Source organism: Electrophorus electricus, chromosome 8 (assembly GCF_013358815.1).
Source record: "Electrophorus electricus isolate fEleEle1 chromosome 8, fEleEle1.pri, whole genome shotgun sequence".
Lineage (NCBI taxonomy): Eukaryota > Metazoa > Chordata > Actinopteri > Gymnotiformes > Gymnotidae > Electrophorus > Electrophorus electricus.
In genome coordinates, this window is record NC_049542.1 from 15,912,492 (window position 1) to 15,932,268 (window position 19,777).

A 19,777-nucleotide genomic window follows, 5' to 3' on the forward strand; every position below is an offset into this window, starting at 1 on the left:
ACAGAACAAAAACATGAAAAACATGAAAGGTTATAACATTTCCTATGTATTTAATAAGAAGCAATAATCAGAAAGGGCATTGTCTTCACAAGGGTAAAAGAAATGCTTTACTGTTTTTATGGAGTCCTAAATTTCAATTCATCTTTAACTTCCCAAGCTATTAAGCAATCATGGGAGAGAGACTTGGACATCTCCACTGGTAGAGTGTGGACCTACACTAATTATCTGTAACAGAATTAATTCTACTCAGTTAAAATTTTTACATCATACATACATAACACCTACTATCGAAAATAAGATGGATGCTAAGATGCCTCTGCTCTGATGTAAATGTAATTCTGTATAAGTATATTCACAGTTTCTGGTCATGCATTAAGCTACAAAGCTACTGGTCTGGTATTTTTTGGAGTTTCAGTGGAGCTGGATCCTATGTGCCTCCTTCTTGGTCTTCCAGATGGTCATATTGTAAATATTGTACAAGGAGACTATTCAATCTACTGACCTTTGCAGCTAGGAAGAACATTTTGTGGTTTTGGATTAAGGATGTTGTTCCATTAAAAAAATCATGTCACAGTCTAATAATGGCGTGTATGCCCAGTAAATACATTTGATGTATGCTTCATTCCACTCCTTCTATAATGACTGGGACTGCTACCTAGGGCATACTGGACCTCATCTTCCTTAATACATGGGATTCCTAAATTAACACAGCTGGTCCCTGTTCTGATCTTATTGCAAAACCACATTTGATGTAACTTTTCCATCTATTTACATATTTATTTCTTTGATGTATCCTTTCTCTGTAGAGGAGGATAGTGAAGGCTGAGGATGGTGATAATGTTCTTTTTTTAAATATACTTTTTTATTAAGTAAACATTTTTGTCATATGATGTCTGAGCTGTTTTGTGTTGTATATGGAAAATGTAATAAAGATAATAAAAAAAGAAGAAGCAATAATTATAGAGTATAGAGTTAGAAGTAGTAATATTTATGCAAATCTAAAATGATAATAAAAAATGTGTGCAGTTAAATATTAAAGTTTAAAAAGTGTGTAATGTGAAATATATGGAGATGGTAAAACATCCCACTTATGTGCCAGTAGCTAAGCATAAATCTGTTCCATCCTTTTTTACATTTAGCTGTTGGGATGTTAGGAGCTACTGCTTGATCCCAAAGCCAGTTAGAAATATATATTTTGATATGTAGGCTATACATGCTAACTCAAAGCCTTGTTTAGGCTAGTTCACTAAATGTCACCAGTCAACGAATGTGGTTTCAATCAAATTTTATAATAATAACAATGATTTTATATAAAATGAGCACAGAGAGCATACAAAAATCTTTCCCATGGTGGACTTGTGTTTACACAGATACATTAGCTAATTATATCAAAAGCTTTATTGTGCTCCAAGTAAGTCCCATTCTATTAAAAACAAAAAATAGCGTTTGTTAAAAATAGGCTAGTTTAGCCGACTGTCATGATTAGATTATTAGAATGTCATTTTCGGACGATTATTTCCTAATTAATGATCCATGGTGTCATGATTCAGTTTTATAATTTTATACAATAAATATGCATCTCAAGTGCAGTCAACAGTATGTGTTGGTATTCAGCTGACAAATGAATATTTCAAATTTGGTCAGTGAACTGAACTTCAGTTAAAATCTGTTAGGCTAAAAAGCAATCCCTCTTTTGAATTCTTCTGTATTGCAGGACATGCATGTGACTTATAATGCTAGGCTTTCTCTTTAAATTTTACTGAATTCGTGCATTTTGTACTGACTGCGCTTGCGCATGCAATACAGAGAGAGAAAAACAACAACATTCATTGGACGAGGGTGCAGCGTTAACGTATCTAGCCATGTCTTTGTACAGTGACTAGGGATTTGGGTAGACTATCAAAAACCCTCCTCGCATTTACAGCAATTTCAGTTTGTTCTTAAAGTAGATGGTGTCGTGCTCATGAACTTGGCCAGTCAGAGCGGAGAGGCCGGCTGCAGCCAGCTCCTCTTCGCCAACTTTAATCAGGATAACACGTAAGACTAAACGGAGGGAATGGTTCTGTGTATTGGGGATGATGGCCTTCTTTTGGTCATTACAGTAAGGGCTAAGTTGTTAGCAAGCTAAATTTAATTAGCATTTTATTGGGCCCATGCAATTAAATACTCCCAAGTTATGTATTTTACCTAAATTACAAATAGTCCGTATACGATACATTAAAATATCAGTTAATGTTCATTTGGTAAGAAAGATGGACTAACTAGCTAAAAAGTTGGCAATATCTTTCTCAGGTGCTAGCTCTCAAGTTAGTTAGCTAGGTTAGCATTAGCGCCTCATCAAAGAGAAATGCATGTTTTGTTAGCTAACATGTATTGTGTAATGCTAAATATAATTCTTAAGAAATTAATTTATTTGAGATGCGATTCCAGCTAGAGGTGTCTGGTATGTTATTATTAGCCAGCGGAATCAGAGTATAAACTACCATATCTGCTAATTAGCTAGCATGCTCTAGATAGAACTAAGCGTATGTAGCGTTAGCTACTTGCTACGTGATTGGCTGTAGCCTACACGTTGCTAAGCCTGGATGCTACCTAGCTAACCTAGTGTGCTTATTGGGTTAGCGTTTTTTTCATTAGCCATCTTAGGCAGCCAAAATATGAAGGAAGCGTCTTGGTGTCTCAATTCAGTGTCAAGCGAACGCGTCACTAACTAATCCCGATTAACATTTTCCATATTTATCTGCGACATGAATGCGTCAAATGAATATGCAAAACCTCAGTTCGTCAAGCTTGGTAGAGGACATCTAGCTGGCTAGCTAACGCTAGCAAACTTGGGTAGCTAGTTTGCCAGGTACAAAGAGCTGGCTAGTCAAACGTTAGATGATTGGCAAGTTATCTTGATGATCAGCTTTATTATACATATTTTCAACTTGGCACAAACGCCACTTTTATCGCTAAAATATCGAAATGGACCGAGTTTATCTTTTAATCGTGTTCGTCCGTCCTTTTCAAATTCAGACGTCATGTTAAAGTAATTGCAAAATATTTTGTAGCTAGCTAGGTTAGCTAACGTTATGGCTACTAAGGCCGTCGTCAACAACCCATGAACATAACAAATAATTTAATTTACTGTGTCATGTAAGAGAAAACCGAAAACTGGTTTGATGGAGCTTGGGTTCAAGCTTGTCATCTCTCTCCGACTAGGTCCTTAGCAGTTGGCACGAAATCTGGTTACAAGTTTTTCTCTTTGTCATCGGTTGACAAATTGGAACAGATTTATGAATGTAGTAAGTATTGGTATCTGTTTTAAATTACTAAGTAGGTTACAGTTCAGAAACTGTTTAGTTCTAGTGGTACTGTAAAATATGTTTCTTTCCCCACCATTTTGATGATCACAATAGGTTTTGTTCTCTTATTGTATTGGGCTTTGGTATGTCGTTATTAGTTTGGCTATAAAGCATACTGTGGTTTCTTCCCCATACCCTTCCCCTTGATCATAAATTGCATTAAGCTTACTGGTTACATTTGACTTTTTTTGTGCCATCATATAGATATAGAGCTTGCCTTTCTATGACATTTACAAACATCTCAGTGTTTTTTGTGTCTTGTTTTCCATAGCTGACACAGAAGATGTGTGCATTGTGGAAAGACTGTTCTCCAGTAGCCTTGTTGCTATTGTTAGTCTTAAGGCACCTAGGAAGCTTAAAGTGTGTCACTTTAAGAAAGGAACTGAGATATGTAACTACAGCTACTCAAACACTATACTGGCAGTGAAACTGAACAGACAGGTAAAAATACAGATATACTATGCCTGTGCATATGTTACTTTGATGTAATTGGCAGTTTTGTTTTCTGTATGATTTAATCAAATTCTAGACCAGAGAGACCTGTCCGACAGTTTTTAATCTAAATCATAATTTTGTATACATCTAATGGGATTTAAGAGAATGCCAGGAGCTCTCTAATAAATTAGTTGGAGCATCAGAGTATTTGGTTAAATTCCAGTATTCCAGAAATGTAGCTAAATGTATTATTCTTTTTCAGAGGTTAATAGTATGTCTGGAAGAATCACTTTATATCCATAACATCAGGGATATGAAAGTACTACATACCATTAGAGAGACTCCTCCAAATCCATCAGGTGTGTGGAAACTGTTATTGTAAAGTTGCTCAATTAAGTTTCTGGCCAGCAGATGGTGCCGTAGCTTTGCAACTATGAGTCCCAATTATTTTTACTGAGAGCAATACAAGTGGCCATTTCCAAGCCAGTCAAGAAGCTGTATGTACTTGCATACTGCTGATATTGTACACACATGTATATTATAAAGAGACCATTTTTCCACTGATGGGCAAAAACTTTAGAAGCACTAAGTGTTGTATTTCCTGTGTCTCTTCACATTTACACAGATACTGTAGGTTCTTCTTTCACTATTTGTTGGTGAAGCTCACGCTTCTTCATTTTGATACTCTCACTTTGGAACTGTAAAAGTCTATAAAATCATTACAGACCTAAACTTATGTGTCAAACAATTTAATTCTATTCATGTCAGTAGTCAGCATGTTTGACATGCTTGTTTTCTTAACAAATTTCTTATGGTCTTTGTCCAATTCTAGGATTATGTGCACTTTCAATCAGCAATGACAACTGCTATTTGGCATATCCAGGAAGTGCAACAATTGGGGAAGTGCAAGTTTTTGACACTGTTAACCTGGTATGTTTCATTCAAACATGTTAATTATGAATAGTATAATCTGCAGTGCTTACCTAAACAGAGCTGTTCATATTAATCCTCTCCAGAGGGCTGCTAATATGATTCCAGCTCATGACAGCCCACTGGCAGCACTGGCATTTGACGCAAGTGGTACGAAACTCGCCACAGCTTCTGAAAAGGTATAGCTGCTAGGATTTTCTCTGAGCCACCCACCTTTATGAACAACCTATACATCAGAGTGATTAGCTGTTTTTATCCTTACCATTTTGGCCTCTATCATGTGTTTGCTTATTTATCTTCGTAGGGCACTGTCATCCGTGTGTTCTCCATTCCAGAGGGTCAGAAGCTCTTTGAGTTCAGGAGAGGAGTGAAGAGGTAGATAACGCCAACAAAGCATCTTTACCCAAGCCTCAAGAGAAACTGGGCTCATAGAGTTTGCAATAGATTTGTGTGATGAATGTACCCAAGTGAGTAATTGCTGAAAGAAAATTAAAATAATCTTTTTCTCTATCCACCCAGATGTGTGAGCATCTGCTCCCTGGCCTTCAGCATGGAAGGGCTCTATCTGTCTGCCTCCAGTAACACAGAGACAGTTCATATCTTTAAACTGGAGACTCAGAGAGAAAAGTAAGCATTCCAATGGCCACTGAGAGAAACAATTTGCATAGTTCTATCAAACATGTTAGTGAATTCTCCCTTGCTTTTACCTTCCCTTTTTTCGCTGAACATAGTTCTTGGCTCTACAAGAGAAATAACCTCTTAATGCTAAATTTTGTAAACAGATAAATCAGGGTTTTATTTTTGTTTGTTGGCTTTGTAAACCACATTATTACTCCATGGCAGGCCACAAGAGGAGCCAACTACTTGGACAGGATATTTTGGGAAAGTGCTGATGGCTTCCACCACATATCTACCTGCTCAGGTGTCTGAGATGTTCACGCAAGGAAGGGCCTTCGCTACAGTCAGACTGCCGTTTTCAGGACACAAGAATATCTGTGCTCTCGCTATGTGAGATTTCTTCTCCCAAGAATTTTTGGGTATATTTTATATATTTTGTGTGTGGGCCCACAGCATATTTTGAACGTGTGCTTCTGGCCTTTGTCTTCAGAATTCAGAAGATCCCCCGGCTCCTGGTTGCTGCAGCTGATGGCTACCTTTATCTGTATAACCTGGACCCGCAGGAGGGGGGGGAGTGCACACTAATGAAGCAGCACAAGTTAGTACCTGTTTTCTCACAATGTCTCCTGCTCACTGTATGACCTTTTGTCATAGTGTCAGTGCACTGCAGAGTTCCTTTTTTTTTTTTTTTTTTTTTTTTTTTTTTTTTTTTGCAAAGCAGAGTGTTTTTTTGGGGGGGGGGTTGCGTTTAAATTGGTGCATGTGGTTTGATTTGAGTTGGACTATTTTTAAATAATAGTTTGACCTTTCTGTAAGCATTCACAAATGCTGTGTAAGCATTCACAAATGCTGTTGGCCACCAAACACTGAACACAAAAGAAGCATCTACAAAATTTTTTATTTTGTTCTCAGTGTGTCATCATTGTGGATGCTTTTCTTAGCTTTAGACTTTTTGTGGTGGTGGTTGTTGAAATGTGAATGGCCGCTTGCTTACAGGTTGGATGGAAGTGCTGAACCTACAAATGAAATTCTAGAACAGACTGCCCATGACCGCCCACTTGTGGCCCAGACCTACAGTGCTGCTGTTGCCAAAGGTAGGAGCTCTCCTTTCTAGTCTGTGACCTAAAATCTGAAGCCTTGCCTCGCTCAGCCTTAAAACAGCTGAACCTTACCGCACTACTTTCAGGTTATTTGGAGGATCAAGGGGCGGTGGGTGGAGCTGGGGTGGAGGATGATATAAACACCTTGCATCTGGATGAGGAAAATGAACAGCCCCCCCTAATCCTAGAAACAGACTGAGATCCACCCCACCCCCACGCCACTGGGCAAGAAATGAATTACGGAGTGACATTTCAGAGGCGGTGCCTTTCCTCCTCCTCTGGTGCTGCTATGAACATGTGACCTGGTGGAGAAGGGATTAAAAGAGAGGGCATTTTTAAAGCAAGCCTAGCTGTAGCCTCATTCTATCTGTTGTCACGTATAGATGTTTCTCTTCCTTTCCTTTTCTTGTGGCTTTTTAAATCTGGTGAATTTTGATGCCCAGATGCATCTTTAATATAATGCAAAAGTAAGAAATCCGAGCTACACTTGTCGTGTTTCATAGCTTTGCATGTACATGTGCCAACTATAGGAGTGCTAGAAAACGTGCTCTCATGTTGATGGTTCAGATGTATTTGGTGGACATTCTCCTCTTGAGCCTTGACAGATGCTTAACGTGTGTGTGTGTGTGTGTTTGCTTTTAATTATATTTTTTGCCCCCTTTAACATTGGATTGGAAGATAACTTGCTTATGCCCACCACAGCATACTGTGCAGTGTTTTGTTTTGGGTTTTTTTTCTTTTCTTGTCATTTTGTTGGAATTGTGGAGTTACTTTTGTTCCACCTGCATCAGTGGCTGTTAAAGCACAGACATGTGAATATTGTCCTCATTAGCAATGTTTGCCTCTATGTTGCTTTGCTGATTGCAGAAGCTTAATGATGACCATGGCAATCTAAGCAACCAGTATTTACAGGCTTCTTAAAGGGTCATCTTTTGTTTTACCCAGAATTACTTAAAAGATCACTTTATTTTTAGACCAATACCCACACAACCTAATGGACCATTTGGTTAGCCAGTGTGGCTCACAGAGTTTACAGGTCTTGGCCTGGCCCTGGTGTTTCCCTTGCTATGGGAGCTGAATGAAAGAATTTTTATTAAAACTTTACAAAACATCAGTCTTCTCCTTTGAACTTTGAAATAAAGGTGAATTGATGTTCTAAATTGGGCAGAACTGATTGTAAAACATTACAAAATTGTAATAAAACAGGCATGAAAATCTGTCCATTGTCTGGTTTTCAGCTTAATAATATATGAATTGTTAAATTAATGCTCCCTCTCCCAGATGTACTGTGAATATCTATCGCTGAATCTTCAAAAGACTGATTGATAGAACTAGCTTTACCTACTTATTTGAGGTGACCTGTCTTAGCTTCACTATTAGTGAAAGTTGCAAATATTTCTCCATGTATAAAGATACGGGATGCTGAAGCTTGTTACTGAATGTATCTTAGTCTTTATTCAGACAGATGTGGAAAGAGTTGCAGACTGGATTATATGAGTCTGTGTTTGTGGCATGTTCCCATTTTAGCCCAGTGGACTGTCATCAATTAAACAAATACAGCTGACACCTAGGTCACTTGGTCTGGCAGCTGAGACAAATCAGGTCAAATGTGCTGTGTAGTTTCAAGAATTCCCAAATTCTCCTGAGAACTAAACAGGAGACTAAGGCACATGAATGTGACTACCAATTGTTTTCATTATATAATTACATCCAGTGTGTCCAGGAAGCACAAAGTGCAAACAAACAAAATTACCTACTGGGATAAATCTGCAGATGTTTATTACTATTCAAACAAGGTTGAATTATCAAACAAAGCTTGCAAATCATTACATAAAAGTTCTATGCATGATTGTCTTGAGCATGACCTGATGGTGTATGCCAATACAAATAACACTGATTTTCTTTATCAGCCAGTGAGCTCTTGAGAACCCCAGGCCACTATACAAGTTTTTTTAAATGATTTTTGTATACAATGTGAATTGTTCCATATAAAGATCAAATAAAATCTTCAGCTGAAAATATTACCAGAGTGTGTGTTTTTAGATGTGTTTTTATTCCATGTCATATACATTTATTGAAATGTTGTTCAAACCTGTTCTGACAATTTATTAAAATGGGAGCAAAAGTACCAACAATCTATGACCAGCATATTGGAATTATGTGAATATAAAGGAGTCTCAAAGAACTGCTTAATCAAAATTTTGTTGTCTAGATTTTCTAAGAATAAATGCTTAATATTTCAAAAGTAACGATTAACAGTATCCATATAATGATTCAAAATACATTCCTGTATATTTGCAAAAAAAGCAAGCCATCAACATCATGGACATCCTTTTCTTTTCTGAAGGATACTTGAGTCTTGTTAGACAATCTTCAGATCTTTCATAGCAGATTCAAGTGTCTGTATAGAAGGGAAAAAATGTTTTTAATAATCTTGGTGTATTACTAAACTGTAGGATTGGCATGTGTGTGTTAACAGTAGCTAGTAATCAAGAACAAATACAATACAAAGAAAGATGACAAGTCTCACCTTTACATCCCAAATGGCCATGCCGCCATCCATTCCTGTGGTGCTGAACTTGGTACACTTGACCTTTCCACCCGCGAGCACGGAGATTTGGCTATGAGAAACAGACCAGCATGTTTAGGAGTATAAGCTATGTGTTTCATGCAATAAATGTCCAAAAAGAGGGAGGGCAAGCATCTACCTGATGCTGTTCTTGTGGAGGGATTCCAGCACAGCCTCCTTGGTGTCCGAGGTAGCCTTCTTGTCCAAGTTCTGGAATCGCTCCCTGGCTGTCAGGCCCTTCTGGGCACTTTGCTTGGGCACGTCCAGCTTCCCTCCGAAAGTCAACACCCCTTTCTCAGCATTGAAGACAAACAGCATGGGGTAGCAGTCATGGCCCTGAAACACATGGAGTTATTAGATGACACATTGATAAGTTTACCTGCCCAGGTAAACAATGCGGAGTGCAGCACTAAGGACTTACTGCTGCCACTAAGCTGTTTTCAGTGATGAAGGTCACACAGAGTAGGGGGAGGGTGTCTGAAGTCAGACTTGCAAGTCTGCCATAGCACAAACAGAGTTTTTGGTAAACAATCCAATCCAATAGCTGATATCATGCAATTGAAGGTTGTGTGAAGGTGCTGCAGTGATGCATCTAATTTTCAAATGCTAATAAATGAAAGAGTACAAGAAAATCAGAACACAGGAAATACATTAGTTGTTCATGTGATGCGGTGAGCATTACTTACACGGCAGTCTTGCCTCCTTCGGCCACAGCTACAGTGCTGTCGTGACTGGCCCAGGCTACGCGGTTGCCACTTTCTGAAAAGCAGACCCCATGGACCCAGCCAGCAGTGCCAGTGGACTCAAACATCACCTCCCCAAATGGCATCTTAGAGCCCCACGGGGTAGGAGCCGGCTTCTCCTCCACCTCTTTAATGTAGGCCGAGAAAATCCTGCAAGGAACTGAGGTTTAACTGCAATGTCTTACACAAAATATTTGACAGAACTTGACCAACTGCATGATAGTTTATGGTGAACAGTTACACAGTATGTATGTGATTTGTATAATGCATCCCTTGGCTTTTCATTAATTATTAGGTGATGGCAGCATTTTAAGGGCAAGCATTTCTTTAGTTCAAGTTCGGTTTATTCGTCACATACATAGTCATACACAGTATAACGCGCAGTGAAACAGTTATTCTTAAAGTGGATCTGTACATCAAAAGAAAGAAAAATATTATTAATATATACAGGAGCTAATTACAGTGGCTGAATCTGAAGTAGGCCCACACCAGGGTAAGTAAAACCCAGCCACACCCTTAGCCTCTCAACCTGTCAGTTATATGTTACCCATTGTGGAGTATCCTCAAGTGTTCTGCAAATCTAGTGCAAACACTGGTACTCATTCATCAATTGTTCTTGAGAAGAAGTGTCTTCATAAAACACACGTACACAGTTTGCACAAGGATTCTGGACAGTCACTGGTGTATTCTTATTTGGGAATCTATGCACACTTATGCAAATTTGAGCACTGACCAGTTTGGGTAAAATAATTATGTGGCATTTCTTTCAATTCTACAGTTGTATAATTTAGGATTTAAATGACAAGATTAGTTTTATCATTTATATTTTAATAATTATTTTCATTATTTTGGAAATAATTATTTTCTTTTTAAATAAACACTACACTAGCACTCAAATTTACATCATTTATTTTACATGGGAACCATGCTATCCAAAAATAATAATAGTAATAAAAACAACAAGGTTGTATCTGTATGTCTCCATTGTGCAGTATAAAAATTTTTTTTTAGAAAGTGGGCATTTTGAATCAGCACAGTTAAGCACTGCTGTATCCACCAGGCACAGGGTCTCCCCTTAGACCCCCTCCTCACTAAGCACAAAAACAGAAGAGCTTCCTAATCAAGTTAAAGAGGTTGGTGTTGTGAAGATTTCACACATTTCAGGTTACTAAAGGTCAAGCAAAGCAGATAATTAATAGATAGGTAATTTGTCTAAATATTACGTTTTACTGTTGGTAAAGTGAACATGTGAACCAAGTACAGTTATTCATGCTGTCCGCTCGAAGCCTTAGCTAAATATAAATAGATTGCTAGCACTCTTGACTTTTTTCTTGGGACCTTTCTCAAGAAAGAATTTAAGAAATAATTAAGGTATTGATGAATGAGGCCCATTCTCTTCTAACAGTACATGACCTTGAACACTGAGACTTCACACAGGCCTTGTTCTCGAACAATAATAAATACTCAAAGAGTCCGTAAATCATATGGGATTCTAGAGTTACTGGACATGTAATAATTACTCATCAGTGATGGACATTTAATGCATTCTGCTAATTCAATGTGCTTATCATTACATTGTGATTTTTCCACTTTCCACTGATCAAGTGTTGAATATAAGATGCTATATTTGTAAAGAAAATATGTACAGCATATGTGCTTCATCCTGACCTGCATTTGAAATCACATGAACCAGCAGCCAGTAGGACATTGTTCGGGTGCCAGTCCAGGCAGAGGATGGTGGAGCGGATTGGCTTCTTGATGTGCTTACAAACCCACCTGGAAGACCAATACATTCAGTTACCACATCACATAGAAAAAAAAACTGATTCTTCCTGTAGTTGAAAGGAATATGACATAGTTTCACAAAAGGGTGCACACATCTCTCATCCTTCTACATTATATTTGTACATATACAGCAATAGCCATACATTAAAGTAAATTAACAAGGGAGGTTTTAACAGACACTATTAATGTCAAACTGTTGCCTTTTACTTCAAAACAACAGAAAAAGGTTTGATTAAAATAATACAGATAAAAATCAATTAATGATTTCAATAGCATTGTCTGTGAAATGAATGTGTAAGTATAAAGCAGTAGAAGAAAAGGAGAACATGAGTTTCTATTATGTTTGTTTTCAAAAATGTATTTGGTTTAGATAATTAAAAAATATATAACCTCAATTTGCTAACAATAACAATGACAGACTGTTTAGCAAGTTCTGCAAAAGTTACATTAGACCATTCAGTTTAAAAAATGTCTTATAAACTGATTAAGTGACTAACCCTTCTGTACAGTATGACAGTGCACTAACTGCAGTGAACTGCCTGTGCATGCACAGTAAATAGCCCAGCTCACCAGTCATTCTCCTGCTCGAAGTAGCAGATGGAGATGAGACGGGAACCACTGCCCACTGCAAACTTGTTTTCTTTGGGTGACCACTTCACACAGCGGGCGGCCCGGTTGATCCTGAGGATGACCAGAGTGGGCTTCCACACATCCCCTTTCAAGGTCCAGACATAGGCGTTGCGGTCAGTGCCACAAGTGACGATGCGGTTGCTCTCTGGTGCCCAGTCGATACCTAGCAGATGGAGGAAGAGCGAGGATGAGACCTTGCACACCATTCGGCATTGACCTTTTTTTTAGTGTGTGGTGTAGGCGCGGGAGAACATTCCTCACCGGTCACCTGCCCATTGTGTTCTTTCAACACATGGGTTTTGGTCCAGCTGTTTCCCTCCTTTTTGTAGATATGAACATCATGGTTGTTGGGACACAACGCAATTTCTAAAGAAAGCAGAAATGTAAACTATGTTGAATATAAATGGGAATAGGAATGTGCTTACATCACCAGCCAACACTCTTAAAGCACACACTGTTAAAGACAGAGTCAGGAATTCTGGAGTTACAAGCAGTTAGCAAATTTGGGACTGGAGGAGCAGACCCTGGCATAGAAAACATTTAAAAGCTCTAAATAGATTATTTCAAACGACAAATTTGGCTCCCTTTGGAAACAGGATTTGAAAAATGAGGTTTCTAATATGTCTAGCAGCAATTTAAAAAAATCTGTAAGAATGTAACAATAAATTTGATCATGGCTTCAGAGTTGTTGAATTCAACATCTAAATGTGTGTAAATACACTGGCCTTAAAGCCCCAAATTTAAACATCTAAAAACCTAAAAAAATAAAAAATAATAATAAAAGTGATGAATCAATCAAGAACATGAAAATATGAAAATTCACAAAAGACAGCAAATTTTATCAGAGCTTCTACAGACTGCCTCAGCAGATGTGGACTATCATTTCTGGTCTCGTCGGCATAGGAGGGGTAAAATTCTGAGTGGCTCTGCAAATGTGCTGCCGACTGTGCACCAGTCTCACACAGTGCCCAGGGCCTGTGGTCTGCTTAAGGCATCCGACATGAGCAACAGAGCACCATTCATGGTAAAACAGGAAGTGTGTGTGTGTGGGGGGGGGGAATTAGTCATTACAGCTTCTCTCATCTGCATGGAAAAGAAAAATGAGCAGTGTGGCGACAGCAAAAGATACAGAACTTCTCTTTTCGCTATTTCTCCTCATTTTCTTCTCTGCCAATACAAAGGAGCAACTGTTCCAAGCATGATTTTTTTTTTTTTTTTTTTTCCTTTGATGGCATTCTCCCACCCTGGCACAAGATGCTTAATTTGGACCTGGCTACGGTGTCTATGAAAACACAGGGAAATGGAGAAATACAGTCTGATCTAAGGTCATGTGTTGTATGTTAAGCAGTGCATACAAAAGGCTGTGGCTGTGGCTCTGAGCAGAAACTAAGCGGAAGGATGTGTTGAAGATAAATTAGAGCAACAGCTGGCTCTCAGGGCTAGAAGGCGGGTCCTCTTTTGAGTGCAAAATACATGTTCAAGATGGTGATGAGAAATGTATGACAAAGTCTTTTGGGAACTGAAATATTTTATCAGATGTACGAGAGTGCTCTTATGACATCTGTTTATAATTGTTTTTAAGATCATTCCATTTCGGAACTAAAATGGAATTTTTTTTTTTAACCAAAAAAACCCATCTGTTATTTATGTTGTAGTAAAACACAAAGGCAGTTTAACATTTATCTGTTTGGAGCTTCTACACTTCCAAGGGCATTTAAAATGGTATTAAATGTTTGAGACCAAGTACATAAAACCAGAAAAGCAAACGAAAACTCAACAGCCTCCTCCCTCTGTGAGTCCAGAGGAAATTCCTGGGGCTACCTGATCGGAGACCAGATGTTTCATTAAATAACCTCATTTTTTAACACATAACCCTTGTATCTGAATACTTGCATCTAACTACATAGTTATGGTGGAGTTAAAAGTATTGTGTGCCTTCAAATATTGAGAAATTTTGTGTCCACATTGGTTCAATGTCCAAAAGGACAACAGAGGATTTACAGCAGAGATGAGCTTACGGGTTCGGTCCTTGTTCCAGGCATGGCAGCTGATGGGCTCTAGGAGAAAGCTGTGGTAAGCCATGGTGTCTCTGCAAATAAGATGCACCATGGGAATTACAGTTACTTAATTTATCTGCAAGTGCCTGCAGTGAAATTAGCTCCGTCAAGTAAAAAAAGAAAAGAAAAAAAGGCTGTTGCTCATTCACTTCCGCTAGAAAAAGAAGCAGCTCTAAAAGTTTCTAAACTTCCTCATCCATTGTAAATGACTTGCAAATAAATTCAATCTTATCTCTAGTTCAAATGTAATTTTTCCCTAAAAATCCCTACTGGTCACTATAGTGGTGAACCTCATTCTATCACTTTTTGCAGCACAATTAAAACCAGGCCATAAAGGAATGTGACATGAGGTCAGACACTGGACAACTGTATAAGAAAAATACATGAACCACCTTTTTGTCTTTAGTTTTTCTATTTACCGCTCACAGAGTCCAAGCTCTTTTCACGAGTGCCACTAAATCTAACTGCATCTGCCAAAACACTTCAAGAAAGCAAATCTGCAATTAGAGGAGTTTAAACATTTCAGTCAGTAGAAATTGCTGTTGTGGCATTCTTATACAAAGTTACATGTCAGTACCTGTTAGTATAGTTTTACAAACACTAGCAGTTAAATAATTGAATCTGCCCTGCAGCCCCAAACGTCCCAAAACGTTCAGAAAAGCAAAGACATCTGTTATCCCACTTACCCTCGAAAATCTCAAACAAAAGATCCCCCGAGTTGTAGCTAGCAAGATGTGAAACAGAAGCCTGAGTTCATGGACTCTGAACAGTCAACACAAACGCTGGCTTGGCTCTCAATGAAATGAACTATTTCCTTAGACCTTTATATATATATATATATATATATATTGAAAAAAAGGTGTGCTTTCCCCTTCCTGTTTGAGACACATAACCACTTCCTTGTGTGGGCGGCTGTCTGCTAGGAGGGGTGGCCTTATTTTCAACTCCTGTCAACATCCTGCCCAGAGGCCGGTACAGCATAAGCCTCTTGCCGTCCTTCGACTCTCTGTTTAAAGTCTGACAACAGTGTGAATGGTCACAGAAATAAAACTACTCCGAACAACTTCTCATCTATAAATATTTGCTATTAACAAGACCTGTCAAGGACTCAAAACCATTCCAAGTATTTTAAAGAGATGTACAATCCACACTGAAACCTTTGGTGATTTCTCAGCATCCTACAACAGTAGTTAGTGCCACCTAAACAAATGCATTAATCACTCAAAATAAGACTACATTCCAAAATGTTGTGTAGTATACTTCATTTATTTCTAGCAGACCATTTACATAATTATCATTTAACTCCTCTCTGGTTTCTCTAGAGTACCAGAGCTCCAAGATCAAATGTCACATTGCTGGAGAACCAGCTTTGGCATAGAATTAAAAAAAAAAAAAAAAGAGAAAGACTAACCCCCTTTTTCCATTCATTTTTTCCCTCATTTATAAGAGTGTCACATGTCAGCTCACACCACTGTTCAGTGCTTATTTTCAGTTAAAAACTTTCACAAGTGTAACCAGAAATCATCTTGTTAGTCTTCAAGCCTCATTGCTTGATCTGTGTCAGAGTGAGTTCTTTTACATGATCCGCAGGCCTTGGATAGAGGACTCTAAAGTCTGGGGAGACAAATATCAGAAATAAATTAAATGGGAAGAACAAGACCAGAGCAATTTTCTTTCAGAAACTATATCGGCAAGTAAAATAATTGCATTCTACTCTAAAAACAAACCTCATCATTAATAAACACTGCTCTAAAGAACAAAAATAGAAAACACAAACCTTAAAGTCCCATATGGTCATAGCGCCATCAATACCTGTAGTGCAGAATTTGCGACAATCTCTTTTGTCTCCTTCATATATAGACACTTGGCTGCAAAAAGGAGAGAAATAATTAAACTTTTTTAAAATGCCCCACAGAACAGTGAACATGTGAAAGTGTCCCTAAAACAGACCATTACTTGCGAGTTCTCAAACCATACAGCTCCATTCTGTTGATAGTCTGGATTCCAAGATGACACCTGTAGCCTGTGCCAATGCTAGACACTATTCAGGAGCCTATGACAAATATATCTGCTGTGAGGTAAGAGCATGAAGCCTACGTGATGCTGTTCTGGTGCAGGGTCTCCAAAGTACTATTGCGGTCCTCAGTGGTGGCTCTCTTATCCATGTTGCGGAAGCGCTCCATGGCAGAGATGTTGCGCTGGATGCTCTGCTTTGGAATGTCCAACTTGGATATGAAAGTCAAGCTTCCACCATCAATAAAGCTGAACAGCATTGGGCAGCAATCATGACCCTTCAGAAGGAAAAACAGCATTGTTAAACTGAGTCGTAAAACACAGACCACAATGTGCCACCAGCACCACAATAGTCAAACCCAGATCTGTACAGGACAAGGTGGTCAGTTCTTACCGCTGCCACAATATTATTCTCAGAAACAAAGGTCACACTGAGAAGGGCAAGGAACTCCGTCTTAAGTTGGCTGGGTCTGTGAAAGACAAGAAACACACACATACTAATGTGCTCTTACAACAATAAGGCGTCAAACATCTGACAACACATCATAAAATAAGCAACGCTTGATGCTGATTCCTCACGTTGAGCTTTTGGTGGGGTCCACAATGGTCACAGTGCTGTCATGACTGACCCAGGCCAGTCTGTTCCCCCCGGCAGAGAAACAGACGCTGTGGACCCACCCTCCGCTGCCTGCCCCACCAAACTCTGCCATCACTTGGCCGAATGGCATTTTGGACCCCCATGGAGTCGGAGCTGGCTTCTCATCAACTTCCTTGATGTATGCAGAAAATACCCTTGAAAGAAGAGGGAGACAAGTATGAAATAGATACATGCACACAAAGACAAAGGTTACCAGTTATAGCACACATATGGACTAACGTCTCTCAAAGCTGAGGGTGAGGAAGGCTAACTAAGATGCCCTCTAAATTATTGTATCTACAATACAGGATATTTGACTCAATGTAGACAATAGTGCTTAAGGCAGTGCAAGGTTTTCAATGAGTAAAATCAACATGGGGCTTGGTTTCATGTGCAATCACCATGTCCCAGTTAAATCAATGAGTCCATCACCATACCAGAACCAAGTGGCATCCTGTTTCAGTGCATGTGATACATCAAGTGCATCTTGTAGATGCAATTACCTCCCCAGGATCACAAAGGTTCTTCTAATCTAATCTATCAGTTTTCATAAACTGTTTTAATAAGTTCTGACCATTTCATTTTTTTAAATTAATTTGCAGAAAAAAACAAAAAAACTTGCAACCATTTTCACCACAATTGTTTGGAAATCAGATACATTTCAGAGAAGACACCAAGATTCCCAAACCAAGGCATAATAAAGAAATATAGCTGTTTAGAGTTTTTTTTAAGAATAAGATTGTTAACCTTTCCTTTCTTTATGTATTTATCTACCTAGGAGGACCACAATGGCAGCTGTCTCCTATGTAATGGTATTCAGTTTCACATGAAAGCACTTCCTGGTGAAAGCCATGAAATCATCTTACCTGCACTTGAAATCACATGACCCAGCTGCCAGAAGCACATTGTTTGGATGCCAGTCAAGACTGAGAACAGTGGAGCGGATAGGCTTCTTGATGTGTTTGCTTACCCACCTTAAAACAAAAAATGAACAATAGGTGTATAGTGGATTCATTGTTTCTATGGCAAACAAAGTGCCAAAGGTTTGTCTACAGGACGTACAGCTATACAAAAAAAAACAACTGCTTTTTTCTACTGCTTTAGACTTACCAGTCATTTTCAGATTCAAAATAGCAAACAGATATCAGGCGAGCTCCACTTCCCACTGCAAACTTGTTCTCCAGTGGAGACCACTTCACAAATGTGGCAGCACGGTTGATCCTGAGGATGACGAGAGTGGGCTTCCACATGCCGTCCTTCTGGCTCCAGACATAGGCATTACGGTCTGCTCCACAGGTTACAATTCGATCACTTTTGGGAGCCCAGTCAATGCCTGAAAATATATGTGTAGTAATTATGATCAAACATTATATCTTACTTGCAGACATTAACAGAAAGGTTAACCAACTTGTGTGCCCAAATATGAAGGAATGATGATCTCAGATGGAAAATTACCTGTAATGTGTCCATTGTGCTCTTTTAATTCATGGGCTTTCACCCATTGATTTCCACTTTTCTTATATATATGGACTTCATGATTGTTTGGACTGATAGCAATTTCTGTGGGGAGAAATATAATCATCTCTGAGAATGAAAATCTCGGCACTATACAATTTGTTAAAATCCTTAAAAAAGAACGAACGAAATTGGTTTCTTACGAGTCCTGTCCCGGTTCCATGCATGGCACGTAATGGGTTCCAAGAGAAACTGGTGGAGTGACATTTTCTTCAAATATTTTGCAAATCTGCATGGAAAACACACAGCAGTTACCCAGGTCTTACTAGAATAACAGAATCAAAGATAGTAAGCTAGCTAGCCAAGTAGGTATACTGACTAACTACCTCACTTATTCAGCCACATAGCTAGCTAGCGAGGGTACTAGGGCACAGTAAGAAACACGGGTACGCTAAGATGATACACGGATAAATCAGCTAGGTTAGCTATGTATCGTGCTATTTATAATGAACTTATAATAGCTAGCTAACTTTATAATGAAAATTAGATATATCGATAATCTAACGGTAGCAAGATTTTCACATAAATTTTGTGTTAGAATTACAAAATCAACACCATCAAATACGAAGAAGCACAATAATCGGAATCGAGCAAGACGAATTAGTCAACTAACCTTAGATATCCTAGCCAGCTATCTAGCCAACGCTAATTAACGTTTCTCACTTAACCTAACCGGCAGAACAAGAACTTCACTCAAAGAGCACTTCTCGGTTTCAGGGCGTGGATCACTATCAGCTTCTGACGCTGTAGCATAGCTAGCTAGCAATGCCAGTGCTGGCTGGCTAACTAACGAGCTAACGTTAACGAACGTCAATCTGCAGAACTAGCCGACGCTAGTATACTATCTAACAATTAGCTAGTTAGCGTTAGCTCTCACAAGCTATCTCGGATAGCTAGCCTTAGCTAATTGGGTGAATAGCGATATTCCAATAAACCCAAACATGAATTGAAAAAAAAAATCGACCACACAGATCATTCTACAGATTCAACTACTTCACAAAACTACACAAACTCATTGATCCGAAAGTTAAAATAAATGTAAAAATATATAAAAATAAAGTTATTGAAGCTGTGAAGCTGCTAGGAAGGCCTTGATCGCTGACCTAGCCAGCAATGTGCCGGCTTTAGAAGCAGGCATGCCACAGACCGCTTGCTGCGTCGAAGGCCTGCATTTTTCAATAGTAAATCGGAATAATACCTGGTTTGTTGTTATTATGAAATATCCACAGATCATTCGTTGCTAACTCGCCTTTTTTTTTTTTTTTTTTGACGGACTTGAATTCGCGGACTCTGGACAGTCGACACGAATTCACTCCGACTGACTGCCTGGTAGCTTCCTAATTTTTTGGCTGCCAAGGAATCCAGGAAATGGCAAAGACTATGCGTAGACACACCTCA

General features: G+C 38.8%; 3 protein-coding genes across 3 annotated transcripts; 1 reads left to right on the forward strand and 2 right to left on the reverse strand.

Moving 5' to 3' along the window:
• Nucleotides 1–1,789: 1,789 nt before the first annotated feature.
• wipi2 (WD repeat domain, phosphoinositide interacting 2) lies at nt 1,790–8,454 on the forward strand. The gene is made up of 12 exons (XM_026995486.2): nt 1,790–2,037; nt 3,205–3,287; nt 3,619–3,788; nt 4,045–4,141; nt 4,615–4,712; nt 4,799–4,891; nt 5,017–5,087; nt 5,232–5,339; nt 5,556–5,720; nt 5,821–5,928; nt 6,327–6,424; nt 6,517–8,454. Exons 1-12 carry the CDS (start codon nt 1,964–1,966, stop codon nt 6,627–6,629), a joined length of 1,278 nt encoding a protein of 425 aa, XP_026851287.1. The 5' UTR covers nt 1,790–1,963; the 3' UTR covers nt 6,630–8,454.
• arpc1b (actin related protein 2/3 complex, subunit 1B) lies at nt 8,193–15,042 on the reverse strand. The gene is made up of 10 exons (XM_035528943.1): nt 14,901–15,042; nt 14,176–14,246; nt 12,419–12,523; nt 12,098–12,320; nt 11,411–11,518; nt 9,686–9,892; nt 9,421–9,496; nt 9,139–9,335; nt 8,961–9,051; nt 8,193–8,831 (listed from the first exon to the last, which is right to left on the reverse strand). Exons 2-10 carry the CDS (start codon nt 14,237–14,239, stop codon nt 8,793–8,795), a joined length of 1,110 nt encoding a protein of 369 aa, XP_035384836.1. The 5' UTR covers nt 14,240–14,246; nt 14,901–15,042; the 3' UTR covers nt 8,193–8,792.
• A 417-nt stretch (nt 15,043–15,459) lies between these two features.
• arpc1a (actin related protein 2/3 complex, subunit 1A) lies at nt 15,460–19,746 on the reverse strand. The gene is made up of 10 exons (XM_027021523.2): nt 19,578–19,746; nt 18,523–18,608; nt 18,320–18,424; nt 17,975–18,197; nt 17,731–17,838; nt 16,807–17,019; nt 16,622–16,697; nt 16,312–16,505; nt 15,992–16,082; nt 15,460–15,828 (listed from the first exon to the last, which is right to left on the reverse strand). Exons 2-10 carry the CDS (start codon nt 18,584–18,586, stop codon nt 15,790–15,792), a joined length of 1,113 nt encoding a protein of 370 aa, XP_026877324.1. The 5' UTR covers nt 18,587–18,608; nt 19,578–19,746; the 3' UTR covers nt 15,460–15,789.
• Between the last annotated feature and the right edge of the window lie 31 nt (nt 19,747–19,777).